General features: G+C 43.7%; 1 protein-coding gene across 2 annotated transcripts in view; it reads left to right on the forward strand.

The window, feature by feature from the left end:
* Positions 1-22,559, forward strand: part of LOC122556138 (segment polarity protein dishevelled homolog DVL-3) — a 122,191-nt gene that overhangs the window by 90,658 nt on the left and 8,974 nt on the right. For both annotated transcript variants that reach the window (XM_043702621.1, XM_043702622.1), the window contains 9 exons: positions 1,904-1,997; positions 3,073-3,142; positions 6,331-6,470; positions 7,536-7,612; positions 8,444-8,511; positions 10,578-10,727; positions 17,203-17,334; positions 18,600-18,767; positions 21,257-21,475. In XM_043702621.1, coding sequence (XP_043558556.1) covers positions 1,904-1,997; positions 3,073-3,142; positions 6,331-6,470; positions 7,536-7,612; positions 8,444-8,511; positions 10,578-10,727; positions 17,203-17,334; positions 18,600-18,767; positions 21,257-21,475 — 1,118 coding nt within the window. The remainder of the gene's footprint in view (positions 1-1,903; positions 1,998-3,072; positions 3,143-6,330; positions 6,471-7,535; positions 7,613-8,443; positions 8,512-10,577; positions 10,728-17,202; positions 17,335-18,599; positions 18,768-21,256; positions 21,476-22,559) is intronic.

Below are 22,559 nucleotides of genomic sequence, written 5' to 3' on the forward strand. Positions count from 1 at the left end.
CAGGTTTGTGGATTTTGGGCAGGAGGTAGAAACGGGCGGTGCAGGGTTGTGGGACTATGAGGTTGGAGGCGGACTCAGCACCACCTTCCTAACCTGCAATCTTCTTCCTGACTTCTCCGCCCCCACCCCCACTCCGGCCTATCACCCTCACCTTAACCTCCTTCCAACTATAGCATTTCCAACACCTGTCCCCCAAGTCCCTCCTCCCTACCTTTTATCTTAGCCTGCTTGGCACACTTTCCTCATTCCTGAAGAAGGGCTCATGCCCGAAACGTCGATTCTCCTTCTCCTTGGATGCTGCCTGACCTGCTGCGCTTTTCCAGCAACACATTTTCAGCTCTGATCTCCAGCATCTGCAGTCCTCACTTTCTCCTTTAATCTGAACAGACCTTGTATGTTTTGTTGAGCACTTTTGGTAGTGTCTGTGATGTCTCCTGCCCTCTGGTGTTGCATGTGGTTTATTACACCTTCCAAAACAGCCTCTAATTCTGCTGTGCCAGCATTATTCCTATTTTTTCAGGGTAATTTTTTGCCTTCAATTTTCTTTTCTGCTCAAGTCCTGAGCTCTTGTGGGAGTACAGTTCCATAACCTATGTACACTTCCAGTACCTCACCAATATATACATCCCTTCTGCATGATCATAGCTAGTCAGTCCTTTATTCCTGATGAAGGGCTTTTGCCCAAAACGTCGATTTCAAAGCTCCTTGGATGCTGCCTGAACTGCTGTGCTCTTCCAGCACCACTAATCCAGAGTCTCTAAATTCAACCCATTTGCGTGACTAGATAACACTTGGGATCCACTCAGATCCCCCCACCTTCCCATAATTCTATCCCTTAGACCTCAATTTTGGACTGCACTCTGTGCCAGGTTAGTTGATGGCTCTGCTAAGATAGGAACCGTGATAATCTTTTCATTGAGTTACAAAGTTGAAGTCTCACTCCAGAGGCTTGAACACAAAATCTGGACTGACACCTCCAGTGCCAAATTGAGGGACTGCAGAAGCTATACTTTGGATGAGCCATTCAATCAAGTTTCCATGTGTCCCCTCAAGTGGCTGCGAAAGGTCCCATATCACAGTTGGCGGGATTATCGCAGGTATCCTGGGCCAGTGCTTATATATGAAACAAGGTTAATCTGCACCTTATCTCATGGTAATTTGTGGGAACTTATTAGCTTCCATGTTTCCTCTTTTGTATCACTTAAAAAACTAGCTTATAAATCCTGAGGTTAGAACTGGAACTATATAAATGCAAAATCATTCTTATTATGATACTTGAAGCAGAACTGTAGGTAAATGTTGAAAGGTTGTAGCAGCTTGAAATGATAGCTTTGGTAAACCACATGTGCCTTGTAAAACATTCTGTCAGAAAATCCTTCAATTGATCCAGACCAACCCTAATTGAGACAGCAGGAAAGCCAGGGGAGGTAAGCTCACTACTCACAGTGATCTGGGGTTCCTGCTCCAGATCAGAAACCTCTATGCAACATCATTATTTTCTTTTACCCCTGGTATCTTCCTGCTAAATCTGTGTTGGAGCCATCCTTTCTTTCTGAGGTGCATTGGTCAGAGCTGAAAGCAATAATTGTAGGTGGAGGTTGACCACGTCTCTGAACAGTAGAATTAATTCCTCACTTTTGCCCCTTGGTAGAAGAATCGACATTTTATTACTTTGTGTGTGCAAAACTGATCAAGAACAGCTATGGGATTGGCCTGTCACCCACTGTCTGCTTATTTTGGCTGCAAGGAGAGATGATCAGAGAGTTTCCTGCATTCAGGGAGTGGTATCTCCAGCCGGAATCAGTTTCTCACCAAAGATAAACACAAATCTAGTCTGAAGATGAAGAATTGTGTTTGAGCCCCGAATCTGTCTCAGTCTTTCTGTGACTCACTCCCATTACAGGTTCAGCAGCTCCACAGAACAAAGCAACTCATCCAAACTCATGAGACGACATAAGCGACGGCGACGGAAACAGCGGATTCCCCGGATTGAGAGGGTGGGTGGATTTCTTGTCTCTTAGTGTAACAAACTCCTCAAAAACTGGTATCTCAAGTCCACTATTTATGTACACAACAAAGTGTAGAGCATTAATACAGGTGGAGTCAAAGACTTTACATTGTCAGGCACCCAATGTCACCAGCCAGCCCTCCTGGCATTGATACAAAATAAATCTCCCTCATTACTGTCCCCATCAAATGCTCCAGGACAGGTACAGCAGGAGATTAGACACATAGCAAGGCTCCCTCAAATCTGTCACCATCAAATGCTCCTACATAGGGACAGAATGAGGTTAGATACAGAGCAAAGCTCCCTTAACACTGTCCCAATCTAATGCTCCCTGGACAGCTACAGCATGGGGCTTATTCAGAATAAAGCTCTCTTTTTTTTAAACTGAAAATCAACTTCCATTGACACCATCCCCATCCAACACTCTCAGGGCAGGGACAGTACTGGTTAGTTACAGAGTAAGGCTGCCTTATAAATGAGAAGTAAATGGAAAATATAGTTCCCTCAACTCAGTCCCCATCAAACACTCCCAGAACAGGTATAACATGGGATTAGTTACTGGGTAAAGTTCCTGTCACTCTTTCAAACTGAAAGTAATGCTCCGTTGGCACTGTCCTCATCAAATACTCCCAGGACAGGGACAGGACAGGGGTTAAATACATTGTAAGCTGGGTATACATTTGCAGTCGTCTGTTTATGACCTGTATGAGCCTATTACTGAGGACATTGGATGAAGACAGGGATCTGGTTCGACTGCAGGATTGCTTTACTCAAAGCTCATTCTGACTGGGCAAAGATCTACACCACGGTGAAGTCTTGAGACTGTCTGACACCCACTGAATGTGGAGGGTGGGGAGGTGGGAAGTGAGCTGACATGAAGAGAAGAACTGCTCTGAGCTGTTGTGTACACTGTCCATGTGCAGGCAACTCATCCAGAAAATCTTATTCAGTGGACCAGTTCCTCACAGACGTTCTGGTGAGGGGTTCATACCAGTTTTCCTGCTCTGAACGAATTACTGGAAACTGATGGATTTGTTGAGTTATGTCTCTGCTCTCTTTTTCAGTCCTCCTCGTTTAGTAGTATCACAGATTCCACTATGTCTCTCAACATTATCACCGTCACTTTAAACATGGGTGAGTGCACACTTCTCCAGCAGGAAGGGGCAAACGGAAAGGTGGGTGTGGTGGGAGCAGATAAGCTGTTTGACAAAACTAATCCTACTAGAAAGTTAAATGCTGGGCAATGTGTGGGCAAAGTTTTGCAGCTTGTGTTACAATGATGGAGCCTTGCAAGGATTGAATTTTAAAGCCGACACTTGCCATCCAGAATCATTTAATGCAGTATGAGGCAATCTGTTCATCACGTCATGCTAATTCTATGGATAGGTTATCCAATTAGTTCCACACTTCTTACACCATTACCTTGCATGGTTTATCCTTTTCTCCTACATTTCCTTATCAATGTTACTGTTAACTTTGCTCCTACCACCTGATCAAACAGCACATTTTGGCTCATAACAGTTCAGTGTAAAAATAATTCTTTTTTGTTTCCTCTAAAATCAAACATAGAACATAGAACAATACAGCGCAGAACAGGCCCTTCAGCCCTCGATGTTGCGCCAACCTGTGAACTATTCTCAGCTCGTCCCCCCTACACTATCCCAAAATCATCCATGTGCTTATCTAAGGATGCTTAAATCTCCCTAATGTGGCTGGGTTGACTACATTAGCAGGTAGGGCATTCCACGCACTTAACCACTCTCTGCGTAAAGAACCTGCCTCTGAAATCTGTCTTAAATCTATCACCCCTCAATTTGTAGTTATGCCCCCTCGTACAAACTGACATCATCATCCTAGGAAAAAGACTTTCACTGCCTACCCTATCTAATCCTCTGATCATCTTGTATGTCTCTATCAAATCCCCTCTTAGCCTTCTTCTTTCCAATGAGAACAGACCCAAGTCTCTCAGCCTTTCCTCATCAGACCTTCCCTCCAGACCAGGCAACATCCTGGTAAATCTCCTCTGCACCTTTTACAATGCTTCTACATCCTTTCCGAAATATGGGGACCAGAACTGTACATAATATTCCAAGTGTGGCTGCACCACCGTTTTGTATAGTTGCAGCAGATGCTAGAGATCTGAAGCAAACAAAAGCAGAAATTGCTGGAGAAACTCAGTAGGTCTGGCAGCACTCTTCAGAACAGCTATGTAATACTTACGGTGTAACACTGCACTTCTGAAGGAGGGTCACTGGATCCGAAACATTAATGCTGTTTTCTCTCCACAGATGCTTCCAGACCTGCTGAGTTTCCCTCGCAATTTCTGTTTCTCTTACTTGGATCTGTAGATCACCTTACTTCATGTCGGTGTTGGGAAAGACAGTGAAATCCTTACACAAAACTATGGTTAAAGTAAACATTGAGCAACAAAAAAATGCAACAACTATGAGTCAGCCCAAATTCCAAAAGGGAAGGTTATGTTTGAACAGTGATTGAATCCTTTGAGGCAATGCCAGGAAAGGTTAATGCAGTGGACAAAATGTATTTGGATTTTCAAAAGGCCTTTGATAAGTTATCACTGGCTAAATTCATGGCTAAAGTCAGAACACGTGGTGTTAAGGGTCAGATAGTAGGATGGATAGCAAGCTGTTGACAAAACAGAGAGCAAAGTGTCTGTGTTAAGAGCTGCAGTGTAGACTGGCAAAGAGTAAGGAGTAATATTCCACAAGGATCTGTGTTGCCTGCTTACATTTTGAAAAATTGGTCTTAGGAATTGATAAAACAATTTTAAAATTTCTGTTAACAGTAACTGGTTAGTATTGAGGAGAACAATGACAAAAATATGGGAAGATATTAATAAACTTTCAGGATGGGAGTCACATTGACAAATGAGCTTCACTTGCAGGGATGTTGCCGGGTTGGAGGGTTTAAGCTTTAGGGCGAGTTTGAATAGGCTGGGACTGTTTTCCCTGGAGGGTTGGAGGCTGAGCGGTGACCCTATAGAGGCCTATAAAGTCATGAGGGGCATGGATAGGGTCAATAGACATGGTCTTTTTCTTGGGGGTGGGGGAGTCCAAAACCAGAGGGCATAGGTTTAGGGTGAGAGGGGAAAGATTTCAAAGAGACCTAAAGGGCAACTTTTTACACAGAGAGTAGTGCGTGTGTGGAATGAGCTGCCAGAGGAAGGGCTGGTACAATTACAACATTTAACAGACATCTGAATGGGTGAATGAATATGAAGGGTTTGGGACTAGATTAATTGAGGATATCTGGTTGGCACTGTTGAGTTGGACCACAGGCTCTCTCTCTGTGCTGTACATCTCTATGACTCTATGTAAATAAGTGTGAGGCGACGCATTTTGGTCAAAGGTAATAACAAAAATGGGGGAAACAGTGCCATCTGAGCTAAGAGTCACATAAATCATTACGAATAATACTAGAGTACTGAGAGCTTAAAATAAACAAGCACAGCAGTCAAAATTCTTTCGAAAGAGAGGGAATTATAAAGTAGAGATTGTTCTATTATGTTGGCATAGAAAATTGTTTAGACCACACATAACCATAGAGGCATTGGAGTAGATGTGATATCAATTTGCTATGGTGACGTCAGAAAATGAGAAGCATTATCCAACAAGACAAATTGGACAACTTGGCTCTTTTCCATACAGCTGAGGAATTACAAAGTAGAAGTCTCCAAAATTATGAAAGTGGTTGATAGGGTAAGTGCAGGGAAAATGTTTCTGACCAAAACGAGGGGCCGTAAGCATAAGATAATTGCTAATTCATTCAACAGCGACTGAAGGAGAAAAATTGTTTTAATGCAGAGGATGGAGAGAATGTGGAACTGATTCCACAGGGAGTGGCTGAGACTATGATGCATTCAGGGGAAGGTAAAAGAATTCAACAGAAAGAGGGGGATCAAAGGATATGCTGAGAGGGTAAGATGAAATAATGTGGGAGGAGGCTGGTGAGGTGAGGAAAATACATACCAACAAGGACCATTTGCAGTGAATATTTGCATATTCTCCCTGTGTCTGTGTAGGTTTCCTCTGGGTTCCTCCCACAGCTGTGCAGGCTAAGTGGATTGGCCATACTAAATTGCCCATGGTGTCCAGAGATGTGCAGGCTTGGTGGATTAGCCATGGTAAAGGGAGGGTTATGGGGCCAGGGTGAGGGCCTGTATCTGGGTGGGATGTTCTTCAGAGGGTCTGTGTAGATCCGATGGGCTGAGTGGCCTCTTTCTGCATGGTAGGGACTCTATGATTCTGTGAATGTTTCTGTACTGTAAGTGCTAACTTTGACATCCACATGCTTCCCTTTAGAGAAGTACAATTTCCTGGGAATCAGCATCGTGGGGCAAAGTAACGAGAGAGGCGATGGAGGGATTTACATTGGGTCCATCATGAAGGGAGGGGCTGTGGCAGCGGACGGCAGAATCGAGCCTGGAGACATGTTGTTGCAGGTGGGTCCCCGGGTCGGAGCTCACACGATTCCTCACCCAGCTGGGGGAGAGGGGGGTGGCTGAGCGTGAAACATTAACTCTGAAATCAGAGAGAATATTCTTGGGAGGAAGGTGCTGGAAATCAGGTCACATGGGGTGGCATGGTGGCTCAGTGGTTAGCACTGCTGCCTCACAACACTAGATTTGACTCCAGTCTTAGGCAACTGTGTGTGGAGTTTGCACATTCTCCCCGTGTCAGTGTGGGTTTCCTCCGGGTGCTCCGGTTTCCTCCCACAGTACAAAGATGTGCAGGTTAGGTGAATTGGCCATGCTAAATTGCCCATAGTGTTCAGGGATGTATAGGTTAGATGCATTAGTCAGGGGTAAATAGTGGATGGGGAAATGGGTCTGGGAAGGTTACTTTTCCAAGGGTTGATGTGGACTTGTTGGGCCGAAGGGCCTGTTTCCACATTGTAGGGATTCTAATTCTCATTCTAACATCACTCCATGATCTGTCACAAAAGGTGACACAATAGAATGAAGTCGTGTGGGAAAAATGCATGGGAGACATACGCACAAGCATAAATGAGCGATAGTTTTGAGTATAAATCAACTAGTGAAGATTGTCAGCTAATTAGCTCCTTGCAGTTTATGAGAACTCACTGTGTGCAGATTGGCTGCTTCATTCTTATGTTATGACCTCACTTCATCATTGGTTGCAAAGCACTGCACTGCAAAGTGATATTCTAAGCTTATACAAAATGTGGTAGTTTTATTATTTGCTTCACACTACCTGGGTTCACGTCTCATCTGGTGCCCTTATTGCACCTACACACAATTTTGCATTTGCCCTGACAGTGATGTCATTTCTCTGTTTGTCTTATGGTTCTTTACCAGAAAGAAGGATAACCAAGTGAGCAGAGAATTGGTAAAGGGAATTAGTCAGAGTTGCTGCATCTCATCAATGCCTAACAGGTCCTGCCAAGAAACCGATAAGTGAATGCTGGGTTCACCTTGATATTGCTTCCCTTGCTGAGGAAGCTAATATTCTGATGTTGAGTAATTGTAGCTTTTCCTTCATCTCAGGTTAATGACATCAACTTTGAGAACATGAGCAATGACGACGCAGTGCGAGTTCTGAGAGAGATCGTTCACAAGCCAGGGTAAGAGGGAAATTCCATGGTGTGGGTAGCAGACTTTGTTGAGGTGCCAGCCTTATCTCAGTGGGTCACACAGTTGTCTCTGAGTTAGAAGGTTGTGGATTCAAGGCCCAGAGGCTTGCGCGCACAATCGTGGATGAAATCCTGGGCAGGGCTGAGGGAGTGCTGCACTGTCAAAGGTGTTGTCTTTCAGATGAGAAAATTATCCTATGACCCTGCCTGCATTCAAAGGTGAATGCAAACAAAAGCATTACAGTCCCTAATGTTGTAGTTAGCATCTACACCTCAACCAACCTCACTAAAAACCAAGTCTCTGATCGTTATCATCAGGCAGTCTGTGGGAGTTGTTCTGTACTATTTATCTGCCAATTTTCCCACTTAACAACAGTAATTACATTTCAGAAGGACTTGAATGTCCTGAAGCTATGAGTGGTGCTACATAAATGCAGTGTTTTCACTTCTTTGCGTTTTAATGCGGTATTGGGTTAATATAACAGCAGGCTAAAGGAGAAACAATTTGGTCTTAAATCTCTGTGTGCAAACCCACGGGAAATAAATAAGTATTCTTTTAAAATGTTCACTGAAACTTAAAGCAGGGAAATGTGTTCAATATGTCGAATGCAACGTGGCAGAAAGTGGATGCAACTCATCTGTTTCTCTAAGGTCCTTTTATTCATGATTGAGCTCAGTCTGGCAGCACCCGTCAGGCTGTTCAAAGAGGAACAGATGCTGAAATCCTGAAATTTCACTTAACCTTTCAGTTGCTGGAATCTTGAGCAGGGTTTTAGTTCCTGTTTTGTGGAAGTCCTAACATGTGGGTGTTCTTTTCTTAAGACCCATCACGCTGACTGTTGCCAAATGCTGGGACCCAACACCTCGCGCCTGTTTCACGCTCCCCAGAAGTAAGTAGCTTCTACAATCTTGTGATGGGCTTGAATAAGATGAAAGAGCGAGAAAAAAGCTTGTGGGAAAATAAGTCTCCATCAGTGTATTAAAAATTTCATGCCTTTGGACAACACTTGTCAACAGCCCTCCAATATAAATCCTGGTGTCCTATGGTCACAGGTGATTGTAAAACAGTAAGAAATAGGAGTAAGGGTGGTTCCCATGGGAGGTGATGGCATAATGGTAATGTCTGGATTGATAGCCGAGGATTGCAAATTAATGTTCTTGTGAAAGGTATTCGAATCCTCACAATGGTAGATGGTAAAATTTGGATTCAATACAAATCTGGAATAAAAGCTGGCTAAATGTGGATCACATGAAAAGAATCCATCTGGTTCATTAATAACCTTTAGGAAAGGAAATCTGCCATCCTAACCTGGTCTGGTCTACAAGTGACTGCAATGTGGTTGACTATCCTCTGGACAATTAAGAATGAGAAATAAATGCTAGCCTAGTCAATGACCCCTAAATCCCTTAAACAAATCATTGCTAGAAATTGCTCCATGCCCAAGGTTGGTCTGCTATTCAATGAGCTCATAGAATCCTGACTGTGTGAAAAGAAGCCATTTGGCCCATCAAGTCCATACCAACCCTCCAAAAAGCATCCCACTAAAACCCTACATTTCCTGTGGCTAACACATCTAGGCTGGACATCCCTGGATACCTAACATGCACATCTTTGAACTGTGGGAGGAAACTGGAGCTCCCAGAAGAAATCAATGCAGACATGGAAATGTGCGAACTCCACACAGACAGTCGCCTAAGGGTGGAATTGAACCCAGATCCCTCGCGCTTTGAGGTGGCAGTGTTAACCGCAGACCCACCATGCTGCTCATATCACGGCTGATATAATTGTGCCCTGAACTCCACTTTCCAGTGGCCCTCCTATAATCCTTAACTCTCTAGCAGATCAAAAATCTGTTTAAAAACCCAGACTTCAATATATTCAATGATATTCAGTGAGCCATAGGAAATGCAGGGTTACGGGGATAGGGTAGAGGAGTGAGTCTGGGTACACTGTTCTTTGGAGAGTCAGTGTAGATTGGATGTGCCAAATGGCCTGCTTCCACACTATAGGGACTCTATATCCAGCCTGCACTGGCCTCTGGTCAAGAGCATTCCAAAGAAAGAAAAATATTGTCCTCATCTCCATCTTAAATGGCAGACCCCTTATTGTTATCCCTTCGTGATCTGAGGCATTGAAAATGCTACAAATACAATCATCAGTGAACATCCTCGCTATTGACCTTGTAATGGAGGGAAGGTCATTGATGAAGCAGCTGAAGCACCTCAAAGCATTACCCTTTTGATCTCCTGTCAAGATGTCCTGGCACTGAGATGATTGACCATCTACACTGCAACCATTACTATTGCATTGTCTTGATGCTAACTAAGCCCCTGAAAATCCTTGCTTATTATTGAAATTGTACATGATGAATAATGTGAATTGTGAATAATTAAGGTTCCACTTAATAACAGGAGAATAAAGACTAGTCACAGTGTGTAACCTGACACTCCCTTGAATATTTCGTATGTCTGCAATTTGTTGTTCGGTTCCAGTGAGAGACATGGTGCAATAATTTCTTTAATTCATTGAGTACAATTTGAGTTTCCAGCTGTAAACTCATCCTCTGTTAGATTTTAGTCTGTCCATCCCTCCCTATGACAGTAGTTGGTGTCAGTTGAGGGATTTAAACAGTTTCATCCCTCATTATTTCATATACCTTCAATCCATTGAGTCCTCTTTCTGATCAAATGGTGACCCGCGAAGTGTGGTTTCTCAATAGCCGACAGAAATAAGCCTGGCTCAATAGTAAAGTTTCAATACTAGTTAATTTGTGAATTCATTGCATGAAGATGGTACTCAGACATGCACACATATAGATCCATGTAGATACGTGCAGAACAATGCACTTCAATTGATTCATCCAGAAATGTTTAAAATTCTGTAAAATTTTATACACCGTAAATAGGCTACCACAGTGAAAGTATTGATGTCTGTCTATTTCTAACCCTCCTTCAGGTGAGCCCATTCGTCCCATCGACCCAGCGGCATGGGTGTCACACACAGCGGCCATGACAGGAGCCTATCAGCCATATGGTATGAGCCCCTCTATGAGCACCATTACTTCCACCAGCTCTTCCATCACCAGCTCCATCCCAGAAACCGAACGTAAGTTCCACCTGCACACGACCATCTGCCTCACCTGGCATCTACACAGCATCACATCCCAAATCACGGAGCTGCTTTTCTCTCAGTTTGTGTCATTCTACTTTGATTCACCTGTGTTTTGTGTTTTGAGCACCTCACATGCTCAGAGAGTGCAATGTTTCAACTCGAGAAATATGAAGAGATTTCTGCCTGGTAACATCTCACCATCCATCTTATAGTTGCACTTTGGCTAGGAAGACACACTGCAATGCAGAAAAGAGAACAGGTTTTGTAAATATTCAGTACATCGACATCATGTTTTAGTTGACAAATCAAAGGAAAGGGTCAAGGAGCATTATGCAAGGCACTTTTGCATTGTTTAGAGCAAAGTGCAAGGTGAGGTGAGTCCTGTGTCATTTGACTGAATAGTACAGCAGAGGCCCTTTGGCCCACTGAGTCTGCACTGACTTGAACTACTCTACATCTACAGTAATTCCGCTTTCCAGCACTTGGCCCACAGACTTGAATGTTTTGAGACTTCATTTGCTGATCCAAATATTTCTTTAAAGGTTGTGATGTTTACTGCCTCAACCAGCTTCCCAAATGGTGCATTCCAGACTCCCACCACCCTCTGAGTGAAAAGAACTTCCTGAAATCCCCTCTAATCCTCCTGCATTTCCCTTTAAAATTATGATCCTTGTTACTGATCCTTCAATTAAGGGGAACAGCTGCTTTCTATTCACCCTGTCCATGCCCCTCATAATCTTCTACACTCAAAACCCATCTTGTCTCAGGCTTCTCAGCTCTAAAGAAAACAACGGCACGGTGGCACAGTGGTTAGCACTGCTGCCTCACAGCGCCTGAGACCCAGGTTCAATTCCCGCCTCAGGCGACTGACTGTGTGGAGTTTGCACGTTCTCCCCGTGTCTGCGTGGGTTTTCTCCGGGTGCTCCGGTTTCCTCCCACAGTCACAAAGATGTGCAGGTTAGGTGAATTGGCCATGCTAAATTGCCCGTAGTGTTAGGTAAGGGGTAAATGTAAGGGCATGGGTGGGTTGCGCTTCGGCGGGTCAGTGTGGACTTGTTGGGCCGAAGGGCCTGTTTCCATGCTGTAATGTAATCTAATCTAATCTGAAAAACACTCAAACCTATCTAGCCTCTCTTCAGAGGTAAAATACTCTATTCCAGGCAACATCCAAGGGAATCTCTTTTATCCCCTCTCCAGTGCAATCACATCCCTCCTATTGTGTGGTAATTAGAACTATACGCAGTACTCGAGCTGTGGCCTGACCAAAGTTCTGAACAGCTCCACCATGACTTCCCTAATATTATGATGTGTGCAACCACTGATAAAGGCAAGTGTTCCTTGTGCCTTATTAACTACCATATCCTGCCAGCCATCTGTGGACAAACACCCCCAGATGCCTCTGTTCATAGTGTCCTGTCATTCATTGAGTACTCTCTTCTCTTGTTACTTCTTCCTCTCACTTTTCAAGATTAAATTCTATCTGCCACTAATTTTCCCATCTGACCAATCCATCGAAATCCTCCCGCAACCTTAGACCTCATTCCTTGCTGTAAACCACCTGGCCCATCTTTACAAACTTATCATCCCATCGCAAAATCTGTCTCAGTTACATATGCCACAAAAATTAAGGGACCCTGCACTGATCCCTATGGTACATTGAAGGATACTGGCCTCAAGCCACAAAAGTAGACTTTTACCACTACCCTATATCTCCTGTCATTAAGCCAATTTTGGGTCCAACTTACCAAGTTACTCTGCCCATGTGTCTTACTTTCTTCATCAGCATTCCTTGTGAGAGCTTGTCAAAGACTTTGATGAAGTCCATGTAACTACACTACCCTCATCTACACACCTGGTCACTTCCTTGAAACATTCTGTCAAATTTATAATTAATAATCTTCCTCTGACAAAGCCATGCTGATGATCCCTGATCAAAACTTGCCTCTTCAAATGAAGATTAATCCCCTCCTTCAGAATTTTCCCCAGTGGTTTCCCTACCCACTGATGTGAGACTCACTGGTCTGAAATTTCTGGACCCACATCTGCCACATTTCTCGGAGAGTGGAGCCCCATTAGCTGTCTTCTAGTTCTTTGGCACCTCCAGTGTGACCAAGGAGAATTAAAAATTTGGGTCAGAGTCCCTGTAACTGACTCCTCAAACTATTGAAAGAAAGGGAACACCTGAGATCCTGGCGATGAAAACGTTAGAAATGGAGATGAGGCATGAGTCTGAACTTTTAATACAGAAAGCATGTAAGGAGGAAAGATAGGTGGTATTTGCAACTTTAGAGGAAAAAAAATGGAAAATGCAAGTCACCATTATCACAGTGAATCATAGGCTACTCTTTCATTAAAGAGAGATGACTGCTCATAATTTTAACCTGAGGGTCACCGCACATCAAGTAAGGGGTGCAATTGAGAAGGCAGAGTCTTATTAGTAAGACAGTACAGTAATCTGCATAACTTTGTATAGCAAACAACCATCCAAGCCACTGAGCTCATTGACCACACTCATATCGTCCAATACGAGAGAAACATTGCATTACAGAAGCAGAGAGGCTGATAGTGAAACAGGGATAAGACATTCTCCAAAATAAAAACCTTTGTGATTTTTATAATTGACTTGGATGAGGAAGTGGAAGTGTAGGTTAGTAAGTTTTCCAATGACATGAAGGTTGGTGGAGTTGTGGATAGTGTGGAGGGCTCTTGTAGGTTGCAACGGGACATTGACAGGATGCAGAAGTGAGCCGATAAGTGGCAGATGGAGTTCAACCTGGAAAAGTGTGAAGTGATTCACTTTGGAAGGTTGAATTTGATTGTAGATTACAGGGTTAAAGGCAGGATTCTTGGCAGTGTGGAGAAACAGAGGGATCTTGGGGTCCCTGTCCATAGATCCCTCAACCCAAGTTGATAGGGTTGTTAAGAAGGCGTATGGCGTGTTGGCTTTCATTAACGGGGGATTGAGTTTAAGAGCCGTGAGGTTATGCTGCAGCTCTCTAGAGCCCTCGTTAGACCACATTTGGAATATTTTGTTCAGTTCTGGTCGCCTCATTACACAAAGGATGTGGAAGCTTTAGAGAGGGTGTAGAGGAGATTTACCAGGATGCTGCCTGGACTGGAGAGCATTTCTAATGAAGAAAGGTTGAGGGAGCTAGGGCTTTTCTCACTAGAGCCAAGAAGGATGAGAGTTGACTTGATAGAGGTGTGCAATAGAGGCATAGATAGTGTGAATAGCCAGAGACTTTTCCGAGGTGGAAATGTATATCACATGGGGGCATAATTTTAAGGTGATTGGAGGAAGGTTTAGGGAAGGTGTCACAGGTAGGTTCTTTACACAGGGAGTGGTGAGTGTGTGGAATGCATTGCCAGCAGCAGTAGTAGAGTCAGATACATTAGGGACGTTTAAGTGACTCTTGGATAGGCACATGGGTAGATGATACAATGAAGGGTACGTAGGTTTGTTTGATCTTAGAGTAGGATAAAAAGTTGGACAACATCGAGGGACGAAGGGACTGTACTGTGCTGTACTGTTCTATGTTCAATCAAGTCCCGCTTCAGCATTCTCTGCTTCAGGGAAAACAAACCCACTTTCTCTTGATAACTGAGACTTTCCATGCCTGGTAACATCCTCTGCACCCTTTCCAGTACAAACATACTGTTCTGATAGTGTCAAAAAGTGTGGTGCTGGAAAAGCACAGCAGATCAGGCAGCATCTGAGGAGCAGGAGGATCGACGTTTTGGGCATAAGCACTTCATCAGGAATGTGGAGGGGGAAGCGGGCTGAGAGATAAATAGGAGGGTGGGGATGGAACTGGGGGAGAAGGCAATAGGAAGATGCAGGTGGAGGGTGATGGTGATAGGTCGGTGGGGATGGTGGAGTGGATAGGTAGAAAGGAAGATGGACAGGTAGGACAGGACAAGAGGGTGGTGCCGTGTTGGAGGGTTGGATCTGGAATGGGGGGGGGGTGGAGTAGATTTGGAAACTGATGAAGTTGATGTTGATGGCATGTGGTTGAAGGGTCCCAAGGCGGAAGATGAGGCGTTCTTCCTCCAGTCAACAGGTGGCTTGGATTTGATGGTAGAGGAGGCCCAGGACTTGCATGTCCTTGGTGGAGTGGGAGGGAGAGTTGAAGTAGTCGGCCACAGTGAGGTTGTTTGGTGTGTGTGTCCCAGAGATGTTCCTGAAACGCTGTGCAAGTTGGCGTCCTGTTTCCCCAAATGTAGAGGAGACCACGCCGAGTGCAACAGACACAGTGGATGAGGTGGGTGGATATGCAGGAAAATCTCTGCCAGGTGTGAAAAGATCTTTTGGTTCCTTGGACGGAGATGAGCAGGGAGGTTTTACACCTCTTGCGGCAGCAAGGGAAGGTACCGAGTGTGGAAAGTGGGTTGGTGAGGGGCGTGGACCAAATGAGGGCGTCGTGGAAGGAATAGTTGATAGAGGTGAGGGAGGAAAATATATCTCTGGTGGTGGGGTCTGATTGTAGGTGGCAGAAATAGCAGAGGATAATGTGCTGTATCTGGAGATTAGTAGGGTGATAGTGTGGCAACCAGAACTGCTGACAATATTCTATCTCTGCCCCCACCAATGTTTCATAAAGTTGTAGCAAGACTTTCTTGCTTCTATTCTACACCCCAGCTCATGAAGGCTAGCATCCTGTATGCTGTCTTCATCACCATGTCGACTTCTGCTGACACCTTTAGGGATCTTTGAATTTGTATACCAAATCTCTTTATTCCTCAGTACTCTCTAGGGACCTATCATTCATTTTGTGTCTCATTCCTTTATGATACTTTCCAAAATGCATCATCTTGCACTTATTGGGATTAAATTCCATCTGCCATTGCTGTGCCCAACTTAACAGCTGATCAATATCAGACTGTAGCTTGAGACCATCCTCCTCACTATCAGCAACATCACCAATTTTCACATCATCTGCAAACTTACTGATTAGACTTTCTTTATTAATGTACATAACAAACAGCAAGGGTCCCAGCATCAATTCTTGTGTACACTGTTGGTCACAGGCTTCCAATCACAACCCTCCACCATCATCCTTGCCTCCTATTTGTCAGTCACTTTTCAGCCAACTTGCCTTGGATCCCATGGGCTCTTATCTTTTGGACCAACCTTCTATGTGATACTTTGTTAAAGGCCTTATTGACATCCATGTAAACCTCATCAACTGCTTCTACCTTCCTCAATATATTTATTCACCTTTACAAAAAACCCAGTTAAATTAGTCAGACAAGATCTACCTCTAACAAATCTGTGCTGACTATCCCTGATCAATCCCTATCTTTCCAAGTGTTGATTAACTCTGTCCTTCAGAATTTTTTTCAATAATTCCCCCATCACTGATGTCAGACTTACTGGTCTGTAATTACCTGGCCTATACCTTGAACAAAGGAACTCCAGTTATCTGGCCCTTCACCTATGGCCAACACGGTATTAAATATCTCAGCCAAGGCCTTGGTATTCTCCTGTCTTACCTCCCATAGTAGCTTGAGATTTATGCACCTTTATGCCCACTAAAACATCTAGTATTTCCTCCTTATTAATCTGAACATGCTCTGGAGTTTCACCTTCCGAACTGAAATATCCAGCTGTAATGTCTTTCTCCTCTGTGAATATATTACAATGTCTACAATTTGTTTAAAACAGAATTAGTCGACAGAGTCCACACGCCTTGCAGCGGCTATGGCAATACAGATGTGGGAGCTCATCTGAAGTTAAAGGAGTTGGAGAGACGCTATACGTTGCAAAGTGAATAGCTAAATTAATAAGTAAAAGTAATAAACGCCAGGTCACGCGATTTCCCTGTGTCTGTTACTTCTGCATTTTAAAGGTATACAAGATAACCAGTAGTAAAGTGCAAGATAGGTTCATTATTCCATACAGTCACACTTGGCCAACAGGTTTGTAGTTAACATATTCTAATTTTGTTGGCTTTCAAAAAAACGAGAAACCGTCTCCACTAGCCATCATGAAAGATTCAAGATTCCAGGAGAGGATTACACCTATCGTTAGTGACCCTAGAGAAGGAGGGGTTGATGATAAAAGTTGTCAGTTTAATAAATTTAGATTGAACTAACTTCAGTCTTTAGAAGTAGATGTTGCTGACATAGTTTTACATACTGTTGTTTTATCTGTAACCAAGAAATTGCATTGAGTGCTTGTTAACTATGAACTCAATATTATAACTTAGTATTTGTAAAGTAAGATCAAACATTACAATCCTTTGCAGTACTAGATTGTTCTGAAATGAATTATGCCTTCTATAAATTAGGCAATTACTAACAACTAAATTGCTATGACTAATAAATAAATGATAAATTACACTGCTGACGAATGGCCAGTTCTCTCCATTCCCATTCTTGCCACACCTCTTCCTGACAGCCCAGCACTGCGCCACGCCGTAACATTGCTCATTTGAAGCAAAATCTCTTTATGTTCTTTTCTTCTCAGGGTTCGATGATTTTCATTTATCAGTCCACAGTGACATTGTCACCATTGTCAAGGCCATGGCGTCACCAGAGTCTGGCTTGGAGGTCCGCGACCGGATGTGGCTTAAAATAACCATCCCCAACGCTTTTATAGGTATGTCAGATCGAGCTGGTGAGCTGGGTTTAGAAACAGTGCCTTTGCTGAATAATAAATGGTGGCTCAGTGGTTAGCACTGATGCCTCACAGCACCAGGGTCCCAGGTTCAATTCCACCCTTGGGTGACTATCTGTGTGAGTTTCCTCCAGGTGCTCCGGTTTCCTCTCTCAGTCCAAAGATGTGCAGGCCAGGTGAATTGGCCATGCTAAATTGCCCATAGCGTTAGGTGCATTAGTCAGAGGGAAATGGGTCTGGGTGGGTTATTCTTCAGAGGGTCGGTGTGGACTGGTTGGGCCAAAGGGCCTGTTCCCACACTGTAGGGAATCTAATCTAATCTAAACAAGATAAACATGGAAGAGGGAGACTGGCCCTCACCTATGCTCATCTGTTTGGATAATCTTGAAGATTGGCCTAACCAGCACCCTAATTCTTTCTAGTTCTGATGACAGGTTTCCTTTACTTTCATTCCTGATGAAGGGCTTTTGCCCAAAAGGTCGATTCTCCTGCTCCTCGGATGCTGCCTGACCTGCTGTGCTTTTCCAGCACCCCTCTAATCTAGACTCTGCTTTCCAGCATCTGCAGTCCTCATTTTTGCCTAGGTTTCTCTTTCTGCAAATGCTGCTTGACCAGCTGAGCATTTCCAGTATTTTCTGCTTTTATTTCATATTTCCAGCATCTGCAGTATTTTGCTTATTGATGAGATCCCAATCATTGTGCTCCTAACAAGTAGTACTTGCATTGAACCTGGGACAAAAAGCTCTAAATATTGAGGACAGATTGAATAGACAGGATTGTATTTCCTTAAATATAGAAGACTGTTGCAGAACCAGATTTTAGTGGTAATTTTCAGAAGAGATAAATACAATGATTTGGAGACAGTAAGACAGTAAGGACTGCAGATGCCAGAAGCCAGAGTCAATGGATGCGAAGCTGGAAAAGCATAGCAGTTTAGACAGCATCCGAAGAGCTAGGAAGTCAACACTTTGGGCCAAACCCATTCATCAGGTTTCCTGATGAAGGGTTTCAACCCGAAACATTGATTTTCATGCTCCTTGGAAGCTGTCTGACCTTCTTTGCTTTTCCAGCGTCCAATCTTTTGACCCCTCATAAATATATTAATGGGAAATATTTTTGTAGGGCTTTGGAGTAAGGAGAGGAAGTGGAGTTGAGAGATGATCTCAGTTTGCCCTTTTAAAAGTGGCTGCAGAACTCGCTGCACTCAATGACCTTCTTTACTGTATCATTCTGTCTTGTTTTCCCAGGCTCTGATGTTGTTGACTGGCTTTACAACCACGTGGAAGGTTTTCCAGATCGGCGCGAGGCTAGAAAATATGCCAGTAATCTCCTCAAAGCTGGTTACATCCGACACACCGTCAACAAAATCACCTTCTCAGAGCAGTGCTACTACATCTTTGGGAATCTCTGTGGCAGTGAGTTACTCTGTCTTTGGGGCATGTTGTCATCTCAAACCGGTATCCTTTCTCTACTTCACCTCAAACTCTGGCTGCTATTAAAGAAATAAGTCATCGCTTGGTTGTACAGAACTTGCTTATTACAGAAAGGAGAAACGCATTATCAAAGCTTCTCGTTTTGCAGTTTAGATTAGATTAGATTAGATTAGATTCCCTACAGTGTGGAAACAGGCCCTTCAGCCCAACAAGTCCACACCGACCCTCTGAAGAGTAACCCAGCCAGTCCCATTTCCCTCTGACTAATGCACCTAACACTATGGGCAATTTAGAATGGCCAATTCACCTGACTTGCACATCTTTGGACTGTGGGAAGAAACCGGAGCACCCAGAGGAAACCTACGCAGACACGGGGAGAATGTGCAAGTTATCAGGACAGATGCAAGAAGTCCAAATTTCAAAAGACTGATAAACGTTGCATGAGAAAAAGGTGCTAATTAGCTGGCATGTGGACTGATTTATTGAAGCACTGGCATGGAGAATATACCATGGAAATATTGTCCCTGAAATTTTTGTTTAATTCAAAAGTGTGCAATACCTGTACATGTTCCTTTTGCCTACAGAGGACCAGTCTATGTGTGTGGATATATGCAGCTTCTAGCAAGTGTGTTTGAGCCACATTGTGAATCCAACTGATAATCTTAAATTGGTTGTTAGTATAATTCTCATCATACTTAGACATCCCTTGCTAAACAATCCAAATCATGGAATTGTATCTAACATTAGACATTATATTCTGTGATTTGCAAGTAGGGGCTTATCTCATGCAGTACAAACAGTATGCAGTACAATTCCCTTTGACATTTGGCGTTCTTACTTCTTATCAGATAAATACAAGATGAAAGGTTTCAACAGTGCATCTCTTTTTCTCATCAATACCTACAGGAAAAGTGGAGGAATGATTTTTCTGCTTTATTCTCATGGAATTTGAGCATTGCTGGTATGGCCAGCATTTGTTGCCTGTCTCTCATTATCCTTGGACTGAATATCTTGCTGGGCTATTTCAGAAAGCACTTTAGACTCAGCCACATTGCTGTGAGTCTGAAGTCATGTGACAGGTCAGATAGGGATGGTAGGTTTTTTTCTGTAATGGGGAGTGAATGGATTAGTTTTATTATCATTGTGAATCAAGTGGGTTTTTTGGCATTTGAAGATAGTTGTCATGGTCACCATTGTTTATTTTTAACCCATGTGCCCAAAGAATTAGTCTGGGGCTTCTGGTTTATTAATCCAGGAACATTACCATGACGTGCCTGGCTCCCTTAATGAGCAGTACTGTACATACACAGTGACTCACAGTGAGTTGTGCTGGGTGCACATGTGTGTGCTACATACTGAATTCTGTTCCTTGCTCAACAGGAAGTACGATGCAGTTTAAAAATGTCAATCTGAAGATCTTTCTTTCTTTTTCTCTGTCTCTCAATTTTGCCACTTCTCTTTCTCTTCCCCATCCCCCTTTCTTTCCTCGGTCTTCCCTTTTTCTCTCCCCTCTCTCTTCTGTTTCCTTCTTCCATCTCCTCTCTTCCCTCTCTTTGACTTTTTCTCTCTCTCTCCCCCGTCTTCCTCTTCCCATCCACCCCTCGCTCTCTCTCTTGCGCTCGCTCTCTTTCTCTCTCTTACAATGTGCTTCAGGTAGAAGATGTGGTAGGGATTACATGACATTAAATTTTGGATGTAATGACTGAAGTTTCTATGACAAGCTGAAGAATGATCATTCCAAAGCTTAATGTCTACCAAGAATATTTTTTCACAGACTGGGATGTTTGTGGTGTATCCAGCCTACCCCATTTACTGTAATTCATAACGCAACACTTTCCTCCGCCACAGGAATGTGATCTCTTGCAGTATTTCAGAGTGGGGACTGTGGAATATCTTTGTTCCTTCAGTTGTGACTTGGGTTCATCAGTAGAAATCAGTCTGGCCCTTTTACTTCTGATTGCTACACAGTACCTGGACAACCAGACAGCAACTGCCACATGGTAACTGAGGCTGCTGGGCAAAGTCAGAACCAACTTCTGATGTGATGGTTGTCACCGTGGAATGACCTGTCATTAATTGCTACACCTGGCCCACTTAGAGTCATATAGCATGGAAACAGACCCTTTGGTCCAATCAGTCCATGACGACCATAATCCTAATTAAAATAATTCCACCTGCCTGCATTTGGCTCATATCCCTCCAAACCTTTCCTATTCATGTGGTAGCTGAGAGCTGCTCATACCAGTGAGAAAAACGGAGAGACCTCTTCAGAGCCGTGGGGAAAATTGCATTGGGATTGAAATAGAAGATGGGTGAAGATTGAAAAATATTGAACCCTGCATACAAGCTCATATGTTTGTGCACTTGTCGAGCAGATAATAAACTATTGTTTCGGGACCCTGCAGGATTACAGACATTTGCATAGTGCCATTGACAGAACTAACAGGCAGTAATTCTTCCCGTTTCTGCAGACATGGCTAATCTAACCCTGAATGACCAGGATGGATCCAGTGGCACTTCAGATCAAGACACATTGGCACCTCTCCCCCACCCAGGCGCAGCACCGTGGCCTATTTCCTTCCCATACCAGTACCCACCGCAGCATCCTTACAATCCACACCCACCAGGCTACCACGACGTCACCGGGTTCACGTATGGAGGGGGCAGTGCCGGCAGCCAGCCCAGTGAAGGTGAGAGAACCATGTTAACCAAAACAGTAACGCATTGCAGTGTGTCCAGGTCTGGTTACTCCACTGTTTATGAAGTTGTTCAAGGTACCAGTTGCCCCATTATTGGTTCAACAAAAACGATTTCCATTTATATAAGGTCTTTAATGGAGTGAAATGTTCCAAGGTACTTCACAGAAATGAATTTCAAACAAAGTTGAACACTAAGCTTCCAAAAGCAATATTAGGACAGGTGATAAAAAGAAAAGTCGAATGGAAGGGGTAAAAGCAGGAGGGCAAAAAGGGGACATGAGATAGCTTTGGCAAATAGAGTTGAGAAGAATCCAAAGGGTTTTTACAAATATGTTAAGGACAAAAGGGTAACTAGGAAGAAAATAAGGCCCCTCAAAGATCAGCAAGGCGGCCTTTGTGTGGAGCCACAGAAAATGCGGGAGGATACTAAACGAGTATTTTGCATCAGTATTTACTGTGGAAAAGGATATGGAAGATATAGACTGGAGGGAAATAGATGGTGACATCTTGCAAAATGTCCACATTACAGACGAGGAAATGCAGGATTCTTGAAATGGGTAAATGTGGATGAATCCCCAGGACCTGATCAGGTGAACCCGAGAACTCTGTTGGGCCTCTTGCTGCGATATTTGTATCATCGATAGTCACAGGTGAGGTGCCGGAAGACTGAAGGTTGGTTAACATGGTGCCACTGTTTAAGAAGGGTGGTAAGGATAAACTAGGGAACTATAGACCAGTGAGCCTGACGTCGGTGGTGGGCAAGTTGTTGGAGGGAATCCTGAGGGACAGGATGTACATGTATTTGGAAAGGCAAGGACTGATTCGGGATAGTCAACATTGCTTTGTGCGTGGGAAATCCTGTCTCACAAACTTGATTGAGTTTTTTGAAGAAGTAACACTGAAGATTGATGAGGGCAGAGCAGTAGATGTGATCTATATGGACTTCAGTAAGGCATTCGGCAAGGTTCCCCATGGGAGACTGATTAACAAGGTTAGATCTCATGGAATACAGGGAGAACTAGCCATTTGGATACAGAACTGGCTCAAAGGTAGAAGACAGAGGGTGGTGGTGGAG

Source organism: Chiloscyllium plagiosum, chromosome 13 (genome assembly GCF_004010195.1).
Source record: "Chiloscyllium plagiosum isolate BGI_BamShark_2017 chromosome 13, ASM401019v2, whole genome shotgun sequence".
Classification (NCBI taxonomy): domain Eukaryota; kingdom Metazoa; phylum Chordata; class Chondrichthyes; order Orectolobiformes; family Hemiscylliidae; genus Chiloscyllium; species Chiloscyllium plagiosum.